The 23,165-nt window shown below is 50.5% G+C and overlaps 2 protein-coding genes across 3 annotated transcripts in view; one reads left to right on the top strand and one right to left on the bottom strand.

The window, feature by feature from the left end:
- Positions 1-12,306, bottom strand: part of PLLP (plasmolipin) — a 38,547-nt gene extending 26,241 nt beyond the window's left edge. For both annotated transcript variants that reach the window (XR_003399232.1, XM_026856860.1), the window contains exons 1-2: positions 12,301-12,306; positions 9,594-9,596 (exon numbers count right to left, since the gene is read on the bottom strand). The gene's annotated coding sequence lies outside the window, so the exon portion shown is untranslated. The remainder of the gene's footprint in view (positions 1-9,593; positions 9,597-12,300) is intronic.
- On the top strand, positions 4,680-12,526 carry LOC113484471 (fractalkine-like). The gene is made up of 3 exons (XM_026856858.1): positions 4,680-4,903; positions 7,750-7,870; positions 8,719-12,526. The coding sequence occupies exons 1-3, from the start codon at positions 4,726-4,728 to the stop codon at positions 9,902-9,904; spliced, it is 1,485 nt and encodes a 494-aa protein (XP_026712659.1). The 5' UTR covers positions 4,680-4,725; the 3' UTR covers positions 9,905-12,526.
- Positions 12,527-23,165: the final 10,639 nt, after the last annotated feature.

Here is a 23,165-nt window from a genome sequence, read left to right as displayed (position 1 = left end):
GGTGAGAGACAGCTCTTTCAGGGATCATCTGGCACCTCCATGGAAATCTTGCCTGGGGGGCCTGCAGCGATGCAGAAAGATTGCCACATCAGGACGTCTTTCCAGTTCCGTAGGGACTTCACAGGATCCAGGGGCCTGATGTGCTCAGGCAAGCCGATTCTGGCAGGGTCCCAGCACGCTCCTTCCCCTCATCTCAAAAGCTGCCTTGATTTTATCTGTGCCATCCAGCCACATCTCCCCAGAAGAGCCTCCTCCATCCCCTGTCCTAGGGAAGAGCTTGCGCCCGGTGGCTGCCTTGCTCTGTGGGGGACAAATGACTCCTCTCTGTTTAAGAAAAGCTTAACTGTGTTGTGGACTAAACAGCATTGTGTTTGTTTCTTTGCATGCAATAGTTTCGACCGATTTAAATTTTTATTGCAGCAGCCTGTGGCAGACTCCATGGGACAGTCACAGAATGAGTTGTCCTCAGTTCTGGCTGCCGAGGAGAGGCACTGACTCCTGCTGCAGGTATGCGCCTTTCCATGTAATGCCCCACTGGGATCAGCCACCAGTTTGCAGCTCAGGTGTGGTGCTACCAGGAGAAAGAGCCACGTCCTGCAGCCTAACTGGCTTGAGATGGTCACTGGTAGCTGTGGACTGCCTCACTGTATAAAAATTAGAGCATCAGCGTTTTGCACTGTGTGCTGGAGCCCAAATTTGTTCCTATTCAGAAGGAAGGAGGAAGCCATTGTGTTCAGAGAAGTGAAAGCCTGTGTCATGTTCTCTGATATTTTTGAAAACATTTTCTAAGTAAAGCAGTTTCTTAAAAACACAAGCCCTGCACTGGTCAATACTGCCCAGACAGGAATCATTCCATCTCCAGTGGAGATGTTGGCTGCAGACAGCCCCAGACATCTGCTCCTCATTTCCTGCCTTTTGCTTTAATGTGAGAAAATTCAAAGTCATGTAGTGCCAAACAGATTTTCTGGATCCCCTGTCATTTAATTCTCTCCCTTATTACAGTAACAGCTCAAGAGCTGTACGTTAAGCACAGGATGAGAGCATTTCCAAAGCAAGAGGTTACCTTTGGCTCTAAGGAACCATCTCCTGAGTCTGGCACTGGTTGCCTTGGCCAGGAGAGAGGAGGTTGTTAGGTCAGTTCTGGACTGCTCTGGGCCACACCACCCAGGGCCATGTCATTGGAAAAGCCATTGGAGTTTCTCCAGATTGAAGTCTGGGATTCTGGTCCCACATGTTGGGGACCAGCTGCATGCACTGGCCTCATCTGCAGTACAGGCACCACCAGTCCCCCTGTCCTGGTTCACAGACCTTGCTTGCGTGTGTACTCCTCCATGGAAACTGGAGGAGCCCAGTTCTGGTGCGTGTGGAAGCTCTGCTGCAGTGGTGGTTCTTTTGCTTCCTTGAGTCTAATGCTCTTGGGCTGCAGTAAGGGGAATTGTATCAGAACTGTGGCTGAGCTGCCAACCCCGCTGAGGGGAGGTGGGTGTAGTGCAAGGAGCTGGGAGCATTAGCAGGGGAAAGGGAATCTCATCATATGTCAGAGCTGGAGTCTTGGCTCAGCCTGCCTCCTTTGCAGTGTCAAGATGGGCTGGGTCTTCCCAAAAGCTAACTGTTCCTGCTGCTTCTTTCCAGCAAGCCTCTGGGACAGAGATCATGGACAACATCATGGACAGCAAAGGATGCTGTTGATACCTGCTCCCAGGGGTGCTGGGCTTCCCTGCTCCAGGAGGACCACCTCCTGAGGTCTTGGGAGCTCCCGAACAGACCATGCAGTGGAAATCATCAGCACTCTCATCTGATCACCTCTGTCATCTCTTCCAGGGGACATACAGCCTCCTAGGTCTCACTGACTTTTCCTTTTTCTTCAGTCAGCACCTGATTTCCAGGAAGACAAACCTACTGCAACAAACAATTCATAATCCTTCATGCATGAGGACCCAAGGGACACAAATTACTGTGGAAATCCCCTGAAGGAGACCAGCCATGTTCTGGTGCCATTTCCTGTTTGTTTAGGTATCAGCCCTTGTTGTCTTTGCATGTTGTTTTGCATACTGCTTTTGCATGGACAATTAGATTTTGAATTACTTCTTCCCCCAGCATTAGTCATATGTTCCCTTCACGTGTGAGGACCGTGACCTTGTGCACAGCTCAAGCACCTGCCTGTGCACAGCCCTGGCAAAGCTGCCATGGGTGTGAAATGTTGGAGCTGCTTTTATATCTCTCATGGCAAAGACAGAATCTGGCCCTTTGGCCCATGGTATCTGTGTTTTGGAGCAACAGACCAAGCTCCTGGCTAATGGTTACCCGTGAGCAACCAAAGGTTAGGGGTGTGGCATCAGATCAGGCTTCTGAGCACACCTGGAGCCATCACCAACATCCAATCCATACCAGACCTTGTTCTCCCTTTCTCCACAGCAGAGCCAGTGTTTAAGTAGCAGGACATCCATCCTGGTATGAAACTGTCCTTAGAGCAGAGCAGGAACAAAAGTTGGAGAGCCCAGAGCCAGCTTTGACACTGAAGTGTCAGGCATGAGCCATCGAGTCCTTCTGTGAGTGCTGAGGATCAAACCTGGCTCTGTGTTCGATGGCCCAGAGTGACAGTGCCAGCCCCCGTGCATGGTCCCTCTGCCCACACTCGGCAGTGGGCACACACACCTATGTTTGCTCATGGTTTTCCTTGTCCGGTTTTAGGTCAGCCCAAGCCCCTTCCTCATTCATACTACAGTTCAAGTTACATGGGGGGAAAAAACCAACCTCTTCCTAGTATCTACTGCTTTTCTTTGGTGCTGTACCACCACTTCAGACAGCCTTCAGGTGCTAAGGGTAACCTCAAGAAGTTTCCTTCCAGTCCTCCTAAGGAAGAATGGGGAAGGGCTGTGGTGAGCTGCCCCAGCCTGTGGCCTTTACTGGATGTTCATGGTGAGCTTTCTTTCTCCTCAGCATTGGTCTGCTTGGTTTCATTTTCATGCATTTTCTTAGCACAGTCTGTGTTCTCTGGTTCCCAGTTACTCGTTTTTTCTGCTCTTTGTTTCCTTGCAATACGGTAGTCCCAGATTTGGAGGGTTGCATACTCCATTGCTTGGGTGCTGTGATTTGTGTGTATGGACTGGGATTGCCAGTGTCCTCTTGTGCCTGTCCTCATCTACATCACAATTTAATCTACAGGCCAAGCCCAATGCCTCCAAATCCAGCTGCCGAGCTCACTGGGAGCAAAGGGAGGTCTCTGAGGGTGTCCTGGAGGAGTCACCTGCCAGGTGAAACACCACCAGCCCCACCTGCTCAGGAAAAGCAGCTGTGTTACCCTGCCAAAGAGCTGTTTGTGCCTTGAAACAACAATGCCTGCGGCAAGTCGTGCCTTCGGCAAACAGAGCACTCACCACCCCATTTTATGTGCATGCTGGATCCTTTCCTCAATCTTTTATCTGAAACTGGCAGTAAACTTTTTGCAGAAGAAGCCGAAGTTTCTTCAGGTGAGATGTGAGCACCTCTGGTCTGTGCCGTTGCCTCCAGCAGCCAAGGTACCTGACAGTCTTGAGCAATGGCAGTTCCTGCAATAAAAGTTTCCTGTAAGGCTCTGCCCAACCTGAGAAAACACCATTTGGGGAAGGAGCCAGAAAACATCCCAACACATGCAGCATGTTTTGTTCTGTCTGGATCAAACAGACTATTAATTTTTATTTTATTTCCTTGAAATGGCTTTTACTTCTATTAAATATAAAAAAAGGCTGAAGTTACAGCCTGGGGGTTTCACCCAATGTTTTAAAAATGTATCATGTGGAAATCTAGGGGTTTTCACTCTTTAGGAATCAAATCCTAACTGGCAGTGTTGGAATTTCCCACAGCATGGAGAAGCCAGGTTTCCACCAACCCTGAGGAAACAGGGGAAAAAAATTCCAGGGGCTGTCTCTCATTTTTTTTTGTCTTGATCTTATCTTCATCCTACAGTTGAGGCAGTTGGCAGGGCAAAATTCCAGTGGGATCTGAAACAGAAAGTAAAGTTGCAGGATGTGACTGCTGTGTTGGTACATCTCCTTCAGACCTGGCTTCGAGCTGGTGCTGGGAAGGCCCCAGCCTGGGTGCTTGCAGATCTGGGGGCCTCATACTCCTGCTCTCAGTCCCAGCAAGACCCCGATGGCAGAGACCCTGCCGTATATTGAAAGCCAGGGCTGTAGTAACAAGCAGACAGCATGCCCAGGGAACAGGGACCTGCTTGGGGAGGCCACTGGGTCCCTGCTCACCCCTCACTTTGGTGATGCAGCCTGGCACGAGCTCACCAGTCTAGCTGATGAATTTGTCATCCTGATTAGCCTCTTTTGGCCTAATGACCATGTGGCTATTATAAGATGGCCGCCAAAAAAGGAAGGAAATAATTACTTTTGCATTTGGGGTAAATAATGAGCTTAATGTGCATCTGGGAGCTGCGAGTCAGAGGTGGGGAGAGCTCTGGGAGCCTAAGGACAGTAGTACAGGCTGTCTGGCCAAGAGACACATCAATGGGAGAGGAGAGCTGACTCCTGAAAGTTCCTGCCTGAATAAGTTGCCAGGGAGGCTGGACTGCTGTGTGCCCTAAGAAGGGATGATGTAAGTGCAGCTGGGGAATTCCAGGAGCAGGCGTCATTCCCTTCCCAGTCCCACTCTTTTCTCCGCCTCCTGTCGTCACCCTGAGACATGTAGGGGAGCTGAATAAACAGCTGAAACCCCGTCTCCAGGCTTCATAATCCTGGAATGAGCTGCAGCAGCTGTGTTGCTCCGGAGGATGCAATAAGCAGTCAGGAGGGGGGAAATACTGCCTGTAAGCCTTCCCTGCCTGCCCCTCCTGCAGCCGACCACGGGAACATGAACGCTGTTTCTCTCCGGGTCCTGTTTGTGCTGATGGTCTTGTGCCTGGCAACGCTGGCTGGAGGTGAGCCACAGCTCTGCTTGCCATCCCCTGGGCTCCCCGGGGGAGCAGTCAGGTTCACAGGGGCTGGTGAAGTGTGCGTGAAGGGAAGGTGGCACTGGATCAGGCTATGGACATCATCAAGGGACCTGTGTGGGCTATGGGAGGTCTCGTAGCAGGCTCAGGCTGGGTTTGGGAAGGGGTGGTGGGAGCCTACGGCAGCAATCCTGGCAGCAGGGAAGTCTAAGAAGCCTCGTGATAGCTTTTGTCACTCTGGAGGGTAGATGGAGAGAGTGTTGGAGAGACTTTCTGATGATCCATATTAGAAAAGAAGCATAATGCACTTCTCTTTTTTCATGTCCCCTAGGGACATGCCATGGGGGCAGGAGGCAGCCTGTCCAAGGGTAGATGTCTGTCTGGATAGGGTCCCTATCCTGAGGATGCTAGTGTTCCCATCTCTGTGAGGGGAGAACTTTGTAGAGCTGGGCTGATGGTTGGTCTCGATGATCCCAAGGGTCTTTTCCTGCCTGAATGATTCTGGGATTCTGAGTCCAGGGCATGCATGTGTGCAGCCTGAACATGTGTGTGTGCACAGGTGGGAAACACTCTCCTGTTTACTGGATAAAGATCTCTGCGTTCTCCAGGGTGGTGCTGAGTAGGGCTGGGGACCAGGAGGAGGTGAGCGCACTCTACCTGGGCTGGTCTCGGTTTGAGATGCCTGTAGCACAGATCAGTGATTGCTGCCCAAGGCAGCCATTAAGAAGGATGTGTTGTCAGTCTGGCAGCCAGCTTCTCAGCAGCACAGGGAAAGCTGGACTTTGCCCAGGACAAAGGGATGATCTCTTCCTACCATGGGAAGGGAGAGGGACAAAGAGCCCTCGAGATCTATGCCGTGCTGCCACCAGACAGGAGAAGTGAGGACAGCAAGAAGGGCAGCTGGGGATGGAGTTCTCCTCACACTGCTGGGCAGGTTCTCCAGGGCTGGCTTGAGTAATGTGAGCCGTGGGGGTGCTGGGCACCTTACCCTGCCCTGGGAACCCGCTGCCTAGCTCTGCTTGCCTGTGGCCAAGCATCCATCTCCTCTAAAGTGATGAAATCAGGCTGGGTCTGCAGCAAGAAAGGCTGGTGGTGCTCCCTGGACAGGGTCTCTTGAGACACCAAAGGGCAGTGCCTCCAAGGAGCAGTGGTCCTGGGTGGATAAACTCCCAGATCCCACGTGTCCCTGAGGTCCCTTTGGCAAAGGCTCAGATGCAGCTCAGAGGGGCGGGGTTGTGTGCCCCAGGAGGAGTGGGACCACCAGGGCTGGCTTCATGTTCCCTGTGACACTGCTCTCTCCTAGGGAGGGGCTTTCCAATCTCCTCCACACTGGGAAAAACCCACCAGCAGTTCAGCTAATCACAAACCATTTGCATTGGTGCCAATAACTGGAAAATCAGTTACCAGTGATGAGCAGGACCTTTGGGAGCAGTACCTGAGCACTCACTGCCACACACCTCCCCGACTGTCCACAAGGACGGATATGGGCCTCTTGTTGCTGGGCCTGTTTTGTGGAACAGTGCTGCTGGAAGTGGAGGGCACCAGGAGTATGTCCTTTGGCTAATGATAGTTAATTGGAAAGTAGGTTGCCCTTGAGCAGGTATTTTTGACCTTAAAGTGCCACGGAGGACATTCCTGTGTGAACAAAGAGCTTTGCTTTGACGTTACAGAGACCTGAAGGTTGAAATGTGCTTCTGTAGAGGGGCCACAGGAGTGTTTGCTTGGGACTTCTTTGCAACAATGGGTTTTCCCAGAAACTTGATCAAAAGATGGTGCTTCTGCAGCCAGTGGCTGGATCATTTCCAACTGAACTGCATCAAATTCTCAAAATTCATTTGGGAATCTGAGACAATGTTTTGTAGAGGCTGCCTGATCTAAGCCAGATTCGATCTGCTTTCCTCACAGGGGGCCTCAGATAAATCATGGCTTGTTTTTCTAAGTCTTGCCCCTTCGATTGTCAGAAACAACTTGCCAGGCTGTGTTGCACAATCTCCTCTCACTTGGCAAACGCCTGTTGTTGGAGGCTGGGGGTAGGTGCAGGAATGACAGGCCCACAGTGCTGTAACTGGCTTTGCCCCTTGAAGGGGTCAAGCAGGGTTTTATTTTTGCACGTTTCAAAATGAAACCCGTGTTTTCTGGTGGAGGTGGAAAATAGATGTTTGGTGAGAAACTGTGCTGTGAAGTTGGGCTGCTGAGGTATGTACCGAAGCAATGTGTTATTCTCCAAAAGGTTCTTTTTCTGCACCCTTCCTCTGAGTTCTAGTGGCATTTGGGGACTGCAGACCAGCAAACAGAGAGGCAGGATGCTCGCCTTCCCACAGGAGGAAGAGATAGGACTAATCCAGATAAGGAGAGGACAAGCATCCTGCCCCCTGCACCGAGAGCCTTTTGGTGATGATTGCAGCAGGTCTTTTGGGAATGAAGAAATGTGTCTTTTGGGCACTGTGCTGAGAAGAAGCTTTCTTGTGACCCAAAGGGGAGAGGACCTGCAGGTCCATGTGCTTGCACAAAGGACCTCCAGCCAGCACTTGCACATCCTATAAGGCAAGCTGCAACAGTGCCCCATGAGCCCTGCAATTTTCACAGTCCTTTTTTTGCGGTCTTCTGGGTATCTTATCACCATCTTATCTGGGTGGTACAAACAATCCTGACCCTGACAGGGTATGTCTTCATCTCATTTGAGCTTGAGCTCATAGGTCTTGATCTCACTGAGGGATTGGAAACTTCCATGGCAAGATTTGGACTCCGCTCCAGAGAAGGCAAAAACGAAACTGCCATTTTTTATAGTAGCTAATAAAATGCCAGTGTTTAATATGTTGAAAACTTTATTTCAGGGCAACCCAAAGCACCTCTCAAGTGTTCAACAGAGTGCAACCATTTTGCGTCTCAGAGGGTGGAGAAGCTGGTAAGGAGCTACCGCAGGACGGAACCCAGCTGCCGCAAGCAAGCTGTCATGTAAGCGCTGCCCTGCCGCCTGCCTCCCTTGCCGTGCTCCCTCCAACAACCTTTAATCTTTGGCCTGTTCACAAATGCTTTGGAGCAAGGAGCAGTGTGCAAACAGAGCAAACGCTAGTATTTATTTACTTGAAGGGTGGGTGGGGTTTTTTCCTTGTTTAAAGACCAACAGTCTCCGAGAGAGATCAGGGGCTCATGAACAGAGTGAGACAGGGGCAAAAGATGGGGAAAGGGACTGATGGACCAACTTGTTGGCAGAATGGGGCAGTGGAAGCAAGGCAAGAGCTTGTATGTTTCTGTGAAAACAGGTCTTTTCTCTGGAGACAGTTTCAGCCTTGAGAGCCTGTCTGGAGATGAGAAAAGCTACGTTTTTTCGTCAGGATAACTGTTTTCAACTTACCCTAATGATGAGGCACCATCAAGACCACTTTGTTGCAGCCCAGAAGGTTGCCCCAAGTGAACCTGCTGGGCTGACCTTGGAAAGTCTCATCTCGGTAAATCAGAGGGTTTCGGCTTCATGTGTGCTTGCCCCAGGCAGGGGGTGCCTGCAGAGCTTCCTGCTCTGCGCGCTGGAGGCAAACACTGTGTCCAAACAGTAGGGCAATGTTTTCAAAAGAGAAAACCTCTTAGGGGAAACCCCTTCACTCATGCGTCACATTCAGCTGCTCCTCACTAAATCAGATCTCAGAGGCACCTGCCCTTCCCAAAACAAATAATCCATCCAGCCTGGTGGTGTTTACTATGGGCTTGAGAGGGTCAGTGATGCTGTCTGCACGCCTTCCCCTTTACACTGATCATCTAAAGCAGTGTTTTCTTCATCCAGTAAGTGATCCCTTTTTTATTTTTAGATTTATTACTCTGAAGTCCAGGGAGATTTGTGCAGATCCAGAGGCAGAGTGGGTGAATAAGATTATAGAGAAACTGGACCAGAAGGCGGCTGCAGCCTCCCCACTTCCACGTGATGCCACCTCAGCAGTGGCACCGGAAGAGCCTGGTGTTTTTCAGAAACACATTGGTCTTACAGTAACAGCTCCATCTCAAGCCACTACTCCAACTAATTTCTTCCAGGGAACTGGCACAACAGTTTTGGAGAGAATACATGTTTCTGCTGCCAGGATGGAGGTGTCCAGCAAGTCCTCACCAGCCATGCAGGACACCACCCAGGTCCCTGCAGGAGTGTCCCCCATGACATGGGAAGTTGCTGCCCACTCTGAAGTCACTCCAGAAGCAAACAGAAATTCCTTAAAATCTCCTGCACCTTCAACAACTTTTTCAGCAGGCATGGTTTCCAGCCAGCCCACCCCATATCCCACAGCTCTTGTGCGTGGCTTTGACAGCACCGTAGGATCTACAGAACCTGTAGGACATACTGTAAATGCTATGGTTGATGTTCAAGACACGACTTCTAGCTCAAATTCAGACCCCATGGCCATTACTAAAGGATCAGACCATCCTGTACTTTATATAAATGAATCTCTAGACCCTACAAGCGCAAGAGCCAAAGCACCAGACAGTGCTTCTAGCAGCCTTAGTTCGGATCTCCCCTCCATCCCGGACAGCACAGGGATCACCACAGCCCCAGCCACACCAGTTCCACCAGCAACTACTTCAGTTTCTGCGCTAAACTCCACAACTGCCATAGACAAAGGTCCTTTTGTCCATACCAACAAGTTTGTCAGTTCCTTTGCAGATGCTTTTGGTACTAGAACATCTGATTATTCATCGTCTGTAGGAAAGCAAGAGTCTTCGGATACATTAATTTTTACTAGTCAGGCCTTCTCAGGCCAAGCCAGAGTGCAGATGACTACGGAAGGACCAAATGATCTGCCTCTTCCCAGCATGTCGAGATCAACAACGCACTTTGTTATCTCAGTTTCTGTGGTAGGTGGTCTGATGGCTTGCAGTGTTACTGCCGCATGGCTATATTTAAAATTTGGAGTCAAACCAGAAGAAATGTCAAGAGAAATGGTAGAGGGCTTGCTCTACCAGAAGAAGGGACACCAAAACAATGTCTATCTAATGGAAGTAATCTGAATGCTTTATGGAATGGACATTTTTGGCCTAAACTATATGTGTGTTGCTGCAGGAAAGCTAAGTTTATGCTGAACTGGTGACCAGTAGGAAGCAAGGCAGGAAATAAAAATACCAGAGAAAACTGATTTTTTTTAAGAGCAGAATATTCAAAAATATATCTAATTCGTCATTGACCAATGACGGCATTTTGGATATCAATGAGATGCTTTTATCTTCCTGCACTGTTACGTACAAAGGCTGTACAAAGGCTGTTGCTGTTCTGGATCTGCTTGGTGGCTCTTTGCCAGGTGGTGGGCAGAAGTGAATTTCCAAACTACTCTTGGGAATTTTTCTGTGTTTCATCATGGCCCAGCTGAGAAGCCACCCACTCACCCATGCTGCTGGACTTGGGCTCAGCCGCCTTGAGCAATCTTAACACCAAACCCACACAATTTGCACTTAAACTCTGCTGCTTCATTCTTTGCACTTCAGGTTGCTGGTCTGTCAGACCAAGACCAATGCTGGTGGTCAGCTGGGTGCTGGCTCTCCTTGGGCTGATTGAGTACCCCACTTACTCTCGCTGGAGACACGAGGCGTAGTCTGGCTTTTCAGACAGAGATGACAAAAACTATGTCTGATTGGGGGACTGAAGGTCAGTGCTACTATCTCATGTTCAGAGGAGATGGCAACCCACAATCTCCTTGAAATTAGGCCAACAGCTATGGGTACTTCTTCTAGCAGATTTAGTCTGAGACCCTGGTTCTTGGCAAATCAATCACAATAAAACCCTTCTGCCAGCTGATGCACCCCGTGTCTGGCTGCATCCAACACCAGGACAAGATAATCTGGATGAGCCTTTGCAAATGGGAGAAATCGAGACATCACCCTACAGTTTTGCTTTTCCTGTGACAAATTGGAGGGTTTTTGCTGTTGTCTACATGCACAAAACTGAGGAGATACTCTCTTGGAGGAGTTAAATGCAGTTCTGGGTTTAGTCATACAGGAATCACTCCACCACAGCAGACATAACCTCCTTCTGGTTCCATATTCTCTCGAGAAATAAGCACATTTGTTGATCCACGAAAAAGCACAAAATCCCTGTTCACGGTCCTACACTTCAGCCGCATTTTAGCTTTTCTTTTGTTGTATAGCAGTGATCACCAGGCTGTTAAAGCACCATAGCAGTACCAGGCATTTTTTTAATCCAAACTGGTTTTTATTTTTATACATCTAGACACTGCTGTATGTAAACTTTATATTTTTTCTGTGGCCAATTCCTGAAAGCCCTTACTGAACATTGCTTCCAGTATGAATTTTGCTGGGGCATGCAGCAAATGATGCACTTCACTATATGATGCTTTGTAGATAGAGATACATGTCAAGGGTCGGATCCTTCTCTAAATAACCTCAGTGGATCAGATCCTGGAGTAAAAATATGCATGTAGAAAAAAGAGAAAACCCACATCATAAGCAAGATAATGAAAGCAAAAATGACTGGCCAGCTGTAAAGCAGAGCTACAGGAAGGTGGCCTATTAGATCCATCAGATCACACCTTCAGGGCATCCATCCAGCCCTGGAGGTGGAGAGGATGGACTGTGATGGTGTTTGTTTTCTGCCATCTTCCCTCCTTTTTGTTGACTTGAGAGAGGGGAGCCAGGGATTCTTCTCACGTTTTGCAAGTACAGAATGCCATCAGATTAATTGTAATTAGGAATTTAGGGTGAAACCCCTTCTTGTGCAGCAGCACTCCTGTGCAGAGCAGCTGTGTAACTCTGTCTGGGGTTAACTTACCGGGAGAGTAAACTGGGAGTGGTAAGTGCCACCTCCCCATCCGCCCCACTTGTTCCTGGCTGGGGTTCATGACCTCGCAGTTCGTGAGGCAGCATACTGTGGTATTGTTTCTATTTGAAACACTAGAAATGTTATTTTTGTAGTAAACTTTTGTAGCCATTTGAATGTATGTAATGTCTTGTTTTTGTCTCTACTGAAGCACTGCGGAGTCGAGACCTTCCTGGGAACATTGGAAACCACTGTGCCTTGTCTATTTTCTAGCTGGTCTTGGATGGCTTGTGCATATCCATGGGAGCTGGGTTGCTCTACAGGCATTACAGGGGAAATGGAGTGGACACTTGTCTGGCTATGGGTGAAGCCTTGGCTTGGAGTAATGCTGGGGAGATAAATGTGCACCAGGCAAATCTGACCACTTTGAGTCCCACCACGCTATTTGTAAGGACGCTGTTTTCAGCTCCATGGCCAGCTCCCACCATCTTCCAGCTGTGATGGGCACACTGGCACTCGTCAGGAGGAGCTGCTCTTCCAGCCTGACTCTGTCCTTGTGCTCGCCTTGCTCCCCTCTCCTGTTCCCAGGCTGTTAGCAGGTGGGGCTCTGGCACTCCTCATGGGGGACAGCTAAAACCCAGGGCAGCGGGGACCCCGCTGTTCCCCCTTGCTTTATGCTGTGCAAGGGGCAGTCTGGGAGGTGAATGCTGGTGCGGAAGGACAGAGCCTATGGGTGTCTCCAGCTCCTGGGGCTTAAATGTCATTTGCTGTAGAGTGCGGCAAGTGTTGATTCATTCGTGTATCAAGTATATATGAGTGTGTGCATATGATATATGTTCTGTACCTTTTCTTGGAGTATTAAAGTCCTTATGTTAAAAATTCTTGTCCTCAGGGGATTAATTCCAGGTCTGGGTGACCAAGCCTGGTCCCTGCAGAGGTATGGAGATGAATGTGTATGATTAAGCACCATGGGGGGGAATCCCAGCATCGCTGATAGACAGCAGAGCTGGTGCAGCTGGGCTATTGCTCCACCTTTTGACTGTTTAAGGGCTTTGGTCTTGCCAAAAATTTGCAGGGAATATATTTTCTCACGGGCAGTCACATTTCCTATCCTGCCAAGGCAATACTGAGAAATCAGCCGGGTTTACAACCAAACAACAACTCACAGAAAACAAATGTTATGCTCCAAGTCTGTTCTGTAAGGGGGCAAGCAGCCAAGGGCTGAGCTAGGACCTCTACCACCCCATCTAGGGCTTGGGCTGCCCTTCTGTGCTCCTCTTTAGTGTTGGAGAGGGGAGGTGGGAATGGCAATGCAATACAGAGTCAGTGCCCAGGGACTTGCCTGGAGTGGGGAGCTGAAAAGAACAAGAGGGTGAGGAATGAGCATCTCCCCTGCATCCAGGAGCCCTCATCCTGGCCGTGTCCCAGCCCCGTGCTGTGCAGCCACCTTGCCCCATGCTCCAGCACCACTGGCATGCTGGGAAGATGGTGAAGTCTGTGAAAATTTTTTCCAGATTAATCATCAGGCTAGAAAGGTCATTTGGGGTATAAGAAGTTATGTGGAAAGAAAAACACTTTTTTTTCTCCTCGCTGTTATGGGGAGAGGGTGGGAGAGGGAGGGGGAGGCTGTGTAAACAAGTCAGCCCGGACAGTGATGAATCATTTCCGACATGCAGGCGCTGGCGGGGGGCCATTTGGGGCTGGGGCTGTTCGGGGCTGCAGCTCCGGAGCACTGAGGGAGCTTTTGGACACCCAGTCCCTCGGCTGGCTGGTGGCACACGCTTTCTGGCTTTGCTGCTGCTCCCTGGCTTCTCTATGTCTGACAGTGCAGGGAAGACCTTGTGCAAAGATTGTCCAACCATGCACCTTCCTGTGCTCTTCCTGGAGGTTCATGGGCTGCCTCAGGTGTAGAATTTGGCCCAGGTGATAACTAATGCCAAGTCTGTCATGCTGAGGTGGGCCAAGGTGTGACTTCTGCACCTCGTGTGCAAGACGTGCTTCTACCTCGAGGTTTCCCCCCAACCCACAGGAGATGGGGGCCCATGGTTATGGTGTGCCCCTTCCTGTCCTACATCTTTGGTTTCCAACCTCACATCAGTGCAAACCCTCTCCATCACTTTGTCAGACAGTTGCTTTAATTGACCTCAAGATGGAGTACCTACAAAGAGACTCTCCTGTTACAAGAACAAGGAGTCACTGGAAGTCCATGCAGGCTCACCCAGGGCCTTCACAGCCCCACAGGATCCATCAGATGGCAGGCCTTGAGGGCACTAATTGGCCTTAATCACCCTGACCAGCCTTACCTGTGGATGGACACACCCCCACACGCCCCCACCCTTTGCCCAAAGCCCAGAAGCCCCATTTAAACTCGGGCTTGAGCCTCTAGATGTGTTGTAAGAGTGCTGGTTTTGTGTCCTGGCTCTGGCCTTGTCTCTAGCACAGACCTTGGACTTATGCTGTCAGTATCTTGTTTCCTGGCTGGCTGGACCCTTTGGTGATGTAGCCCTGTCTCTCTCCTCATTTCCTGCTGCTGCTGACTGGGAGCCCCTTAACCCTCTCAAATGGGTGCTGGACCTGGTTCCTTATGTTGGTGTATCTGGGATGGTGTATGTACCGTTGGCTCCAGGCTTGTCCCCTCTCGCTGGCCCCTGCAGCCTGGCCCCGGCAGTGAGACACCTCTGCTGCTGTTTTCTCCAAGCCCTGGCTTCTCCCCAGAGTGATGCATGAGGAGCACAGTTATTCCTGTGAAGCAGACACCCCACAGCCTCCATCCTCTCTGGATTGGGACTGGGATTGTGACTTATGAAATGTCTGTCCCTGCTCAGCGTGGTGGTTTTTCTATGAAATGTTGTGTAAGAACTCTTATGCTTAGGGCAGCCTCTGGTCAAGCTGACATACCACCACCTTCATAATGCTGGCTTAGCAGAATGCAGGCTGTCCCCTTAGCTGCTTTGGCTCTCTGGTTGCACAACTGTGGTTCTGCTGTGTGGCTGTGGTTTTTCCATGCTTTGTGTTTGCTTAATCTTCACTTTTATGAGGATTGTGTCCCTGTTCACATCACTGCAAGGGCTGCTCTTGTAGATGAAGTCCTCCTTGGGTAAACACGGAGGTTTTCACAACTCTCCAGGGTCACACCTCGTCACTGAGAATCTTGGGTGACAGACGAAGCTTCAATTCTGAAGCACCCTTGAATTCTGCCAGTTGAGCTACAAGGTCACAAGGCAAATTAAAATAATAATAGAAAGAAGTGAGAGGAGCCCTCCAAGGAAGTATGTGATGTCAGCTTGTGATGTGATGTCAGACCATGGTTGGCACAGTGTTATTACAGTATCAAGGGACCTTAATCACATTATTTCAACTGAATTTATCATTCTGATTGCTGAGTTTTATTCTAATCAAAAAACTAAGGAACAAATAAATTCCTAACTTCTTCTGCCTCCTTGGAATTATCAGGATTAATTCTGTTCAGAATTGTATCACTAAAAATTAGGCTGAACTTGCTTCCATGTCCTATTCTTTTACTGTTATCACAGCTTTGCTTTAAAAGCTGAGCTGAAGCAGTTCTCCACTGCTGTCTTTAACTCTAGGAGCTCAAAAAAAGGTCAGGGTTGAAAAACAGAGGCTGGAGTCCTCACCAAGCATCATTTCCCCTGATTGCTACCTGACATAGAAGCCTCTCCCATGCAGTGTCCCTTGGGAGCAGCAGCTCCTCCTGACACCCCCAGATCCATCTTCCACTTAACCTTGAAGCAGTTGATCCACCCCACAGGAGAAAAATGGAAAAATGTCTCCTTTGCAGTGCATTTGAGAAAACTGGCATCACATACTTTTTTTCCTCTTCCTTAGAGAAGTGGCTACTTCCAGATTCTGGTCCAGGCACATCCACCCCTGCCTCTCTGCTTGGCCGTCGTGGTGAGAGTTCTCTGCCCGGCTGCGGTGAGTTTCTGCCCCATCCCCTGCGCCGGTGGGTGAGCTTGCCCAGTGACTCAGTGCAGATGATCCTCTGGGGAAGGGCTCCTGGATATATCCTTCCTGCAGCCTCCGTGTCTCGAGATGCTGGGCAGGACTTACTGCGCAGGATCTGGCTTGGATCACCAGCTTCCAGTACTTGGTGGTCCCCAGTGTCCAGCTGTAGGAAGCAGTCTTTGGAAGAGACTCTCATTTTCCTCTTTTGAAAGTGTCTTTCCAGGCTGTAGGACCTGGCAGGGTTGTACGTGGAGTCACAGGGTGAGCGCTGGCTCCAGGAAGGAATGAGAGCATCACCTTTGGTTTGTGTTGTACCCTGAGTCAACCAGAGCTTCAAAATGGAGCTGGGCAGACCCTTGAGAGAGCACCCCAAAGAAATGCAGAGGGGCTTTACACTCAGAAAGCTAAAGTCTTAACAGAAGAAAAACTAGAATGTTACATATTGTGAATGGAGAAGACTCAGTGACTGGGTATCCCAGAAGATAATAGGGAACAGCTTATTCCTACCCTCCCATCGCCTCCTTGGGGACAGGTTTTGGTGAAGCCCAGGTGATGCTCAGCCACCTCTCTCCTGCCTTGGCAGCCCAGCTGCTTTTGTAGTGGAGCCTGTGGTTTCCCGAGCAGTGTGATGACCATGTGATTGTGTTTCCAGCACAGCTGGGTATGCTCAGTTATCTGCTGAGACCCCATTTCCAAGCATGGGGTCTTGTTCTGCCCAGCTCCTTCCTCCCCACACTGGCACCATTTCTAGCAAAGGCGGCACCTGAGGTGTCCCCCAAGCTTCCCTCCTCCTCCTCTTGCAGAATCAAGACTATGCTGTTTATTTTTTTATGTAAACAAGCAAATTCTCCAGAGCCCATTCAAATGAAAAGGGAACTTGGGCCAGCAGTGGGGCTTTCCAGCACTCATCAGTTAATGACTGCACATCAGCTCTTCCCTTCCCCAAAAGTAAAAGAATAAACATCAAAAGGTCTCCAGGGAGTTGTGAATCCTCTTGCTGCAGTGGCTTGAAAACCTGAGAAAGGGGAAGCAGAGCATCCCAGGCCAGATCTTCTGCCAGATAAGAAAGAACAACGCTGCAGAAGCAGGCCCTCACTAGTAGTTTTACTTCTCAAGGCCCTCTCCATCCAGAGCAGTCTCGTCCCTGACTCTGGCTGCTGCGTGCCCCTGTACTTGTTCAGCCACCATCACTGTGTTATGCCCTGGCCACTCACCCAAAGCATCACCCCAGCTGAGGAGGGGTCAGCTGAAGCCCCAGGCCATGGGGAGACATGCCATGGGCTTGCAGCAAGACCATGATCACCCATCCCCAAAATCCTTCTGCGCTGATCAGGGCCCAGCCCTGGGACGGTGACGCTGCCCCAGGCATGGTCAGGGCAGGCTGTGTGCTCCCTTGGTCCCTGTGTTCCCCCAGCTTGAGGGACATCATCATGCCACCTGTGCTTGGTGGCCCTGCTCCTGTGCACACCACAGGCAAGACAAAAATGCATCGGAAGCAACAATATGGCCCAAGTCCCCGGCCGCAGCTCACAGAGCGTTGTGGTCTCCAGAAGGCTGCCTGATGGGACAGTCTCCATGGGATGGGAGGCTACTTTGGTCCCAGCAACCATGGCCCATGTGTGGGGAGAGGTTCCTGGAGAGGCACACGAGTCTGCAAGAAGGGGGCCTGGGGCAGAGGTGGGGAGGTGGCTGAGAAGGGAAGGGAGCACCTGCAAAACTGTGGTAGAAAGGAAAGCTGCTTTCAGGGATCAGCAGGAAGGCACAAGATGTTTATCACAGCCCAGGGAAGACGATGAATCGCTGGGTTGAACACATGCAGGAAGGAATGGCACTGTCCTTAGGGGTTGTGGGACCTGTTTATAAATGCTTTATTTGTAGTCATCTGGTGGCTACACAGCATGAGTGGCCTCATGCCAGGTCCTCCTGGGCCAAGTCATGCTTTGAGACATAGGGACTTCATCTCTCCACAAGAGCTGAGGCAAAGCGCAGCAGCTACAGGGCTCTGAGTATGTATTTTAATAATTTCTACTAGGTTGGGGAGAGCCTTGGCATACCCCACTTGGGGTCCTTGAGCCTTCATCAGCAGGAGATGTGTCTCCTACTGCAGCTGAGGTGGAGGAGACCTCGACATGACCAGATCAGTTCTCACCATTGGGTAGTTTTCTCTCAAGTTTCTGTGATTCTGTGATTCTGTGAAGTTTTTTAAAAGGCAAACTTAGGGATGACACAGTCCCAGGCATAATGGCCTTCTGTGAAGGGGGAGAGGGTGGCTTGGGGGTGCCAGTGTGAAGAAGGGCTTGAGGTGTCCCCTTGGGTAGTTCACAGTGAATGAGGGGAGACTGTGGTGCCCCAGTGATCTGCATGGGACCCTGCTGCTCTGTGCATCGACTTACAGCCTGGGAAAAAAAGGGGAATGGGGAAACAAGCTTCAGAGCAGGGACTATGCATGACTGACAAGGACCTGCAGAAGGGTCTGGTGGTCTGAGCAGCTGGATGAGGAAGGGAGAGTTGAGCATTGTGGGGAGAAGCTGTCCCCAGGTTAACACAGAGAGGCTGATCCCCTTTCTGCAGGTCCCTGCAGGGTCTGAGAGGCTTCGGGGTTGCAAAGGGGAGAAAATGTTGGAACAACACCTAAGAACTTTGAACACCAACTTTTCCTTCCACCTCCATCAGCCTGGTTCAGCCTCCTGCCCTGCCCTGAAGCCGAGGGACTAAGCCAGTCTCATCTGGAAGGGAGGGCTTGGCTGCACCCCCTTTCTCCTTTCACCCCAGACTTCCCAGCTATAAACATGGATTTTTGGTGGAAAACTTGTTTTTTCTCTCCATAGAAACAACATGGAATGTGATGCAGTTTCTGGCAGTATTTGACGTCTTGCAGCTTTCAAGCTGCAGAGGTCTGGTGGCAGCAGAGGTCACTGTGTTTCTGCTTCATGCTTCCAGGGGAGTTCAGGAGACATCCAACCATCTCCAGCATGTTTATGTTGGCTCTGGGGCTGAAATGCCATGGAAACCCAGGCTTTGCCTTTCCTATCACCATGAATCCCCTCTCCATGGGTTTGGGAGCCCTTGTGTTTATGCCTCTGTGGAGGAGACTTTCATTTCCCTCATGGACCCTGTGGCTTTCCCTCAAACCCATCTCAATGAAAGCAGAAGTTGCTGAAGTCTGTTCAGTCTTTCTAGGTATTGTCTGGGTCAGTAACTCTGAAGATCCCACGCAGCATGGAAATCCCCTCAGCCAAACATACAGGGCTTTTGCTTGAATTTGGTCGAAATTCTTTGGAAAAGGGTTAATGCGGGGAGGGGACGGAGAGGAGAAATTGCAGCACCTCCTTGCCTGAGCTCATGGATGAGCTCCTCTGAAGAGACAGAGCAGTGACCTGCGAGGAACAGCCCTCACACAGCCACGATGTGTGGTGCAAGGATGGTCCTGGTGCTCATGATGTTACTCTCCCCATGCTGTGATGCTGGTAAGGCACCTCACGGGCCACCGCTGTGGATCAGAGCTCAGGGTCATCCTGTTGGGGAGATCAGGCAAGAAACCTCGGTGTGGAGTGTGGATGGTGCTGCTGGCAGGAGGAGCAACCCCCTGGTTGGGGCATGGCTGCACATCCCAGGAGGCAGGGAAGGATGGAGACTGCTCCTGGGGCAAAGCTGGCTGCAGGGATGTTGGTGCTGAACAGTAACCTGGAGCATCCTCCTGCCCCGGGAAGGAAGGACAGCACCTGGGGCTCTCAGGGCAGAATCTGCACAACTCGGGGGATGTTGTGTGCATCAGCCGTGTCATGGAGGAAGGTCCTTCAGACTGCTTTCCAAAGCCAGTGTTCAATGTCTCTCTTTGTCTTCTCCTCTCCTTCACTCACAGCTGAAGTACTGCTACAAGTTACATAAAATTATTTCTCTGGCTGGCTAACCTGAAGGCTAATCCCTGGGGGATGGGGAAGAAATTGGAGGGATAAAGGGAAATCTATAGGTTTATATAAACAGTTTAGTAATTGTAATAAAATAATAACAATAATAGAAAGTACAAACGGGTAATGCACAACTGATACCCAGCCTGTTCCTGGTTAGTGAGCCTGAAAAACCAAGATACTGGAATAGCAATCCTGGAAGAGAGGGAGAACCCCCCTCCTTCCCAGCTGCCCCTCCTTTCTACACTGAGCATGACATTACATTCCACTGGCTAACTTGGTCGGTGCTCTGGCTGTGCCCCCTCCCAGCTTCTTGTACACCTGTGCATGGATGGGATGGGGGGGTGGAGAGACCTCAACCTCTTAACAACAACCATAACCATTGGTGTGTTATCAATCAGCGTTCTTCTCACACCCAATCCCACACTGAATCCAAAACACAGCACTGTTCTAACTGCTAAGAAGAAAAATTAACTCTATCTCAGCTGAAATCAGGACAGGCCTGCAGAGGTCCCTGATGCTGAGGGATGGCCCTGACTCCCCAGAGCCCAGCACTGCATCAACCAGTTGGGCACCAGCTCCCCATCAGCACCTACCCATTGAGCACAGCCACAAAATAAAGGTTTACTTGATGTGGTATTGGAGAGTGGTGCCCTTCCTTCTCCTATCCCTGAGAAGCATATCCTATGCTGCTGGCTGCTCGAGGCATGGAGCTGCCCAAGGGGCTGGGGGCTCTTCCCACCACCTCCCACAACCTCATGGGTCTCACTGGGGCAGGCAGGGAGGGGGACAGAAGGGTGCTGCATGGATGCTCTAGGCATTTGGGTACTCTCTTAAAGGGGACCCAAAAGGGGCTGAAGACTCCTCCGAGGGCTGTTAGGTGCACAACTGCCATTGGTTTGGGGCTTAGAGCTTTCAGCTTGTCCCTTGCATTGCCCCGTGTATACCATGAGCACAGCCTGGCTGCCACCTCTTCCCCGGGGCTTTAGTATGTCTCTGAGCTGTGCTGCAGAGGAAGGATTTCTCTGCAGAGCTCCCTGGGCAGGTAGCACGGACAGGGGATGCTGAAGCAGACAAGGGAATCACCCACATACAGCCATGGACATCCCCTCCATGACAGGGCCACAGGGAGCTCACCAGTGATCTCTGACAGGGTTTTGGGATGGGGAGGAGAAGTGGAACAGAAAAAGTGAGAAAACTTGTGGGTTGAGATAGACCGTTTAATAGGTAAAGCAAAAGCTGCACACACAAGCAAAGCAAAATAAGGGGGGAAGGTGCTCATCCATTGCCAGCAGAACATGGCTCCACCCTGTGTAATGGTGACTTGGGAAGACAAATGCTGTAACTCCAAACATCCTCTCATTTCCTCCTTCTTTCCCCAGGACAGTTTAATAAGGAGGAAAAAAAATAAAACCAACCAACCAAAAAATGAAAATGACCAAAAAGCCCCACCAAGTCATGCAAAAGCCATCACTCACCACCAAGACAGATGGTGCCCAGCCAGACCCCAAGCAACAGCCACCCTGGCAGCCCTGCTGATGGTGCTTCCAGCTCCTGGGAACAGGATTTTGGCTGCAGAACCTCCAGGGGTGTTTTCACAGCAGAGACAAAAACCCATCCGGAGCTGAGGGATGACCCTGACACGATGCGGTTCTGGGAACCAGAGGTCTCACGGGAAGGAGGCAGGTGGAGATCTTCTAGGGTGTGCCAGGAGGTGCTGCAGCTTGAGGAACCCTTTCAGACTGTTCTTTGCTCTTCAGGAGCCTTCAGAGGATGGAGACACCCTGTTTGCTTGGTCTTGGTGCCCTCTCCTGACAGCTGTGGCATGGATGCAGCACAGACCCCAGGGCTCTGGCTGGCTGGAGAGGTGCAGCCCAGCACGATGCAGGGGATGAGCAGAGCATGCCTGGGAGCCCAGAGCAGAGTGAGGAGGAGCATCTCCTCACCTGGAGGAGCCATCACTGGGGTCAAGCAGGGCCTCACCTCTATCCTGGTCCTTCATCCACCTTCCTCAGCGTCGGCTCCTGGCAGAAACTTGTTGGCACAGAACAAGCATCACTGTGACCTCAGCCCCATTTGAGCCCATCGAATGGCCTCTTGCCCCATCCCATGTGCATGTGAGTCCCACCAGCCCCTGCCCCATGGTGTATGTGGGTCCCTGCCAGCTCCCTGGCCAGGGGTCAGCCTGCTGAGCCAGAGCAGGTCTGCACAGGACCTTGCCCTGCCAGGCTCCCTGGGAAGGTCTGGCCCAGACCACCTTTCCTACCCAGTGGCATGTGCTGGCCGTGCTGTGCCAGCAGTGCAGGGCAGCCTGGGCCATCAGGAGCTGAAGGAAGCTGGGGCTGAGGAATAGGAGGCAGCTAGTGCCCCTGAGCAGGGGGAGCCAGCTGTGGGCATCCAGCATGGTGGGGTGGGGGCCAAGGGCTTGGGCTATCCTTTGGAGCTGCTTTCTCTGACCAGCACAATCCTCTGTGACTGCTGTCACCTGGGATGGGGACAGGACTGGGGCTGCGAGGCCACTGCCAGTGCTGCAACAGCATCAGGAACCCCCGGCAAGTGGGTCCTGCACAGCTGTCAGGAGAGGGCAGCAAGACCAAGCAAACTGGGTGTCTCCATGGTCTGAAGGCTCCTGAAGAGCAAAGGCAAGAGTTAAAAGCATTCATCAAGCTGCAGCACCTCTTGGTGCACCCCAGACATCTCCACCTGCCTCTTGGTGCCCGTGAGACCTCTGGTTCCCAGACCCACAGGCACCCACCTCTGGTGGTCCAAACAGGGTCCATGGAACCCAAGAACAGACACAGGAGGGACACTTGGAACGCCAGGGCAGCCTTTATACCTGTATATTAAAAAGTTGGGTTTCTTCTGCTTTAATTTTTTTTCTCTCCCATACATTTGCATTACATCAGCTTTATCCCCTGCTGAGTAATTGCCCACTGCTTAGACACATAATGTTACCACAACCAATAATTAATTGAACAGACATGTAGGTTACTATTATAGCCATTAGCACTAAACATATAGATTTGAACAACATCTTAAGTACATTTCCAAACCATCCACCAATATCTAGTGTCCAACCCTACGCATCAAAAGGGCATGGGGTTTTTTTGTCTTCATTTTATGAAAAACCTTTAGGTGGCTTTGGATTGTCATTACATCAGTTTCTATTCTTTTGTCTTGGTATACACAGAAACAACTGGTGTTAATGAGATCTTTTAATGCTACCTGGTTTTGTATCACCACTTGAGATCTAGATTTGACCTCTCTTTGTCAGGTCTTTTTGCTATCTACTGTAGCGTTTGTAATACTATTTCCCCCGACACATTTACTATTGCCTTTTCCCATTCTATTATTCTCAGACATGGCACAAAGGCTCTGGGTGAATTTATGAAAGTCAGTTGTTGTTATAGTTTCACCTTTGCCTTTTTTGACCATGGTTGATGGTGATGAAGGCTTCCTCCAGAGAGGCTTTTGATGGCATCAGTGTCTGAGACCAGCACCCCCAGTGTACAAGTGCCTTGCGCTCTTCTGTTTCCTTTGGCATTTATCATATGCAGAGGCTTCACATATCCTCTTAAACTATTCATTTTTATGGTTACTCAAAAAACCAAATCATTGTATGAGTCAG

This window comes from Athene cunicularia (assembly GCF_003259725.1).
Source record: "Athene cunicularia isolate RWA chromosome 11 unlocalized genomic scaffold, athCun1 chr11_part1, whole genome shotgun sequence".
Taxonomy (NCBI): domain Eukaryota; kingdom Metazoa; phylum Chordata; class Aves; order Strigiformes; family Strigidae; genus Athene; species Athene cunicularia.
This window is presented reverse-complemented; position numbering and strand designations above follow the sequence as displayed.

Excerpts from the sequence above, each read along its gene's own strand:
- LOC113484471 (XM_026856858.1), top strand. The coding sequence starts at position 4,726 with ATGAGCTGCAGCAGCTGTGTTGCTCCGGAGGATGCAATAAGCAGTCAG. Across the intron at positions 4,904-7,749 it reads CCTGGCAACGCTGGCTGGAG|GGCAACCCAAAGCACCTCTC; the intron begins GTGAGCCACAGC and ends ACTTTATTTCAG. Across the intron at positions 7,871-8,718 it reads TGCCGCAAGCAAGCTGTCAT|ATTTATTACTCTGAAGTCCA; the intron begins GTAAGCGCTGCC and ends TTTTATTTTTAG.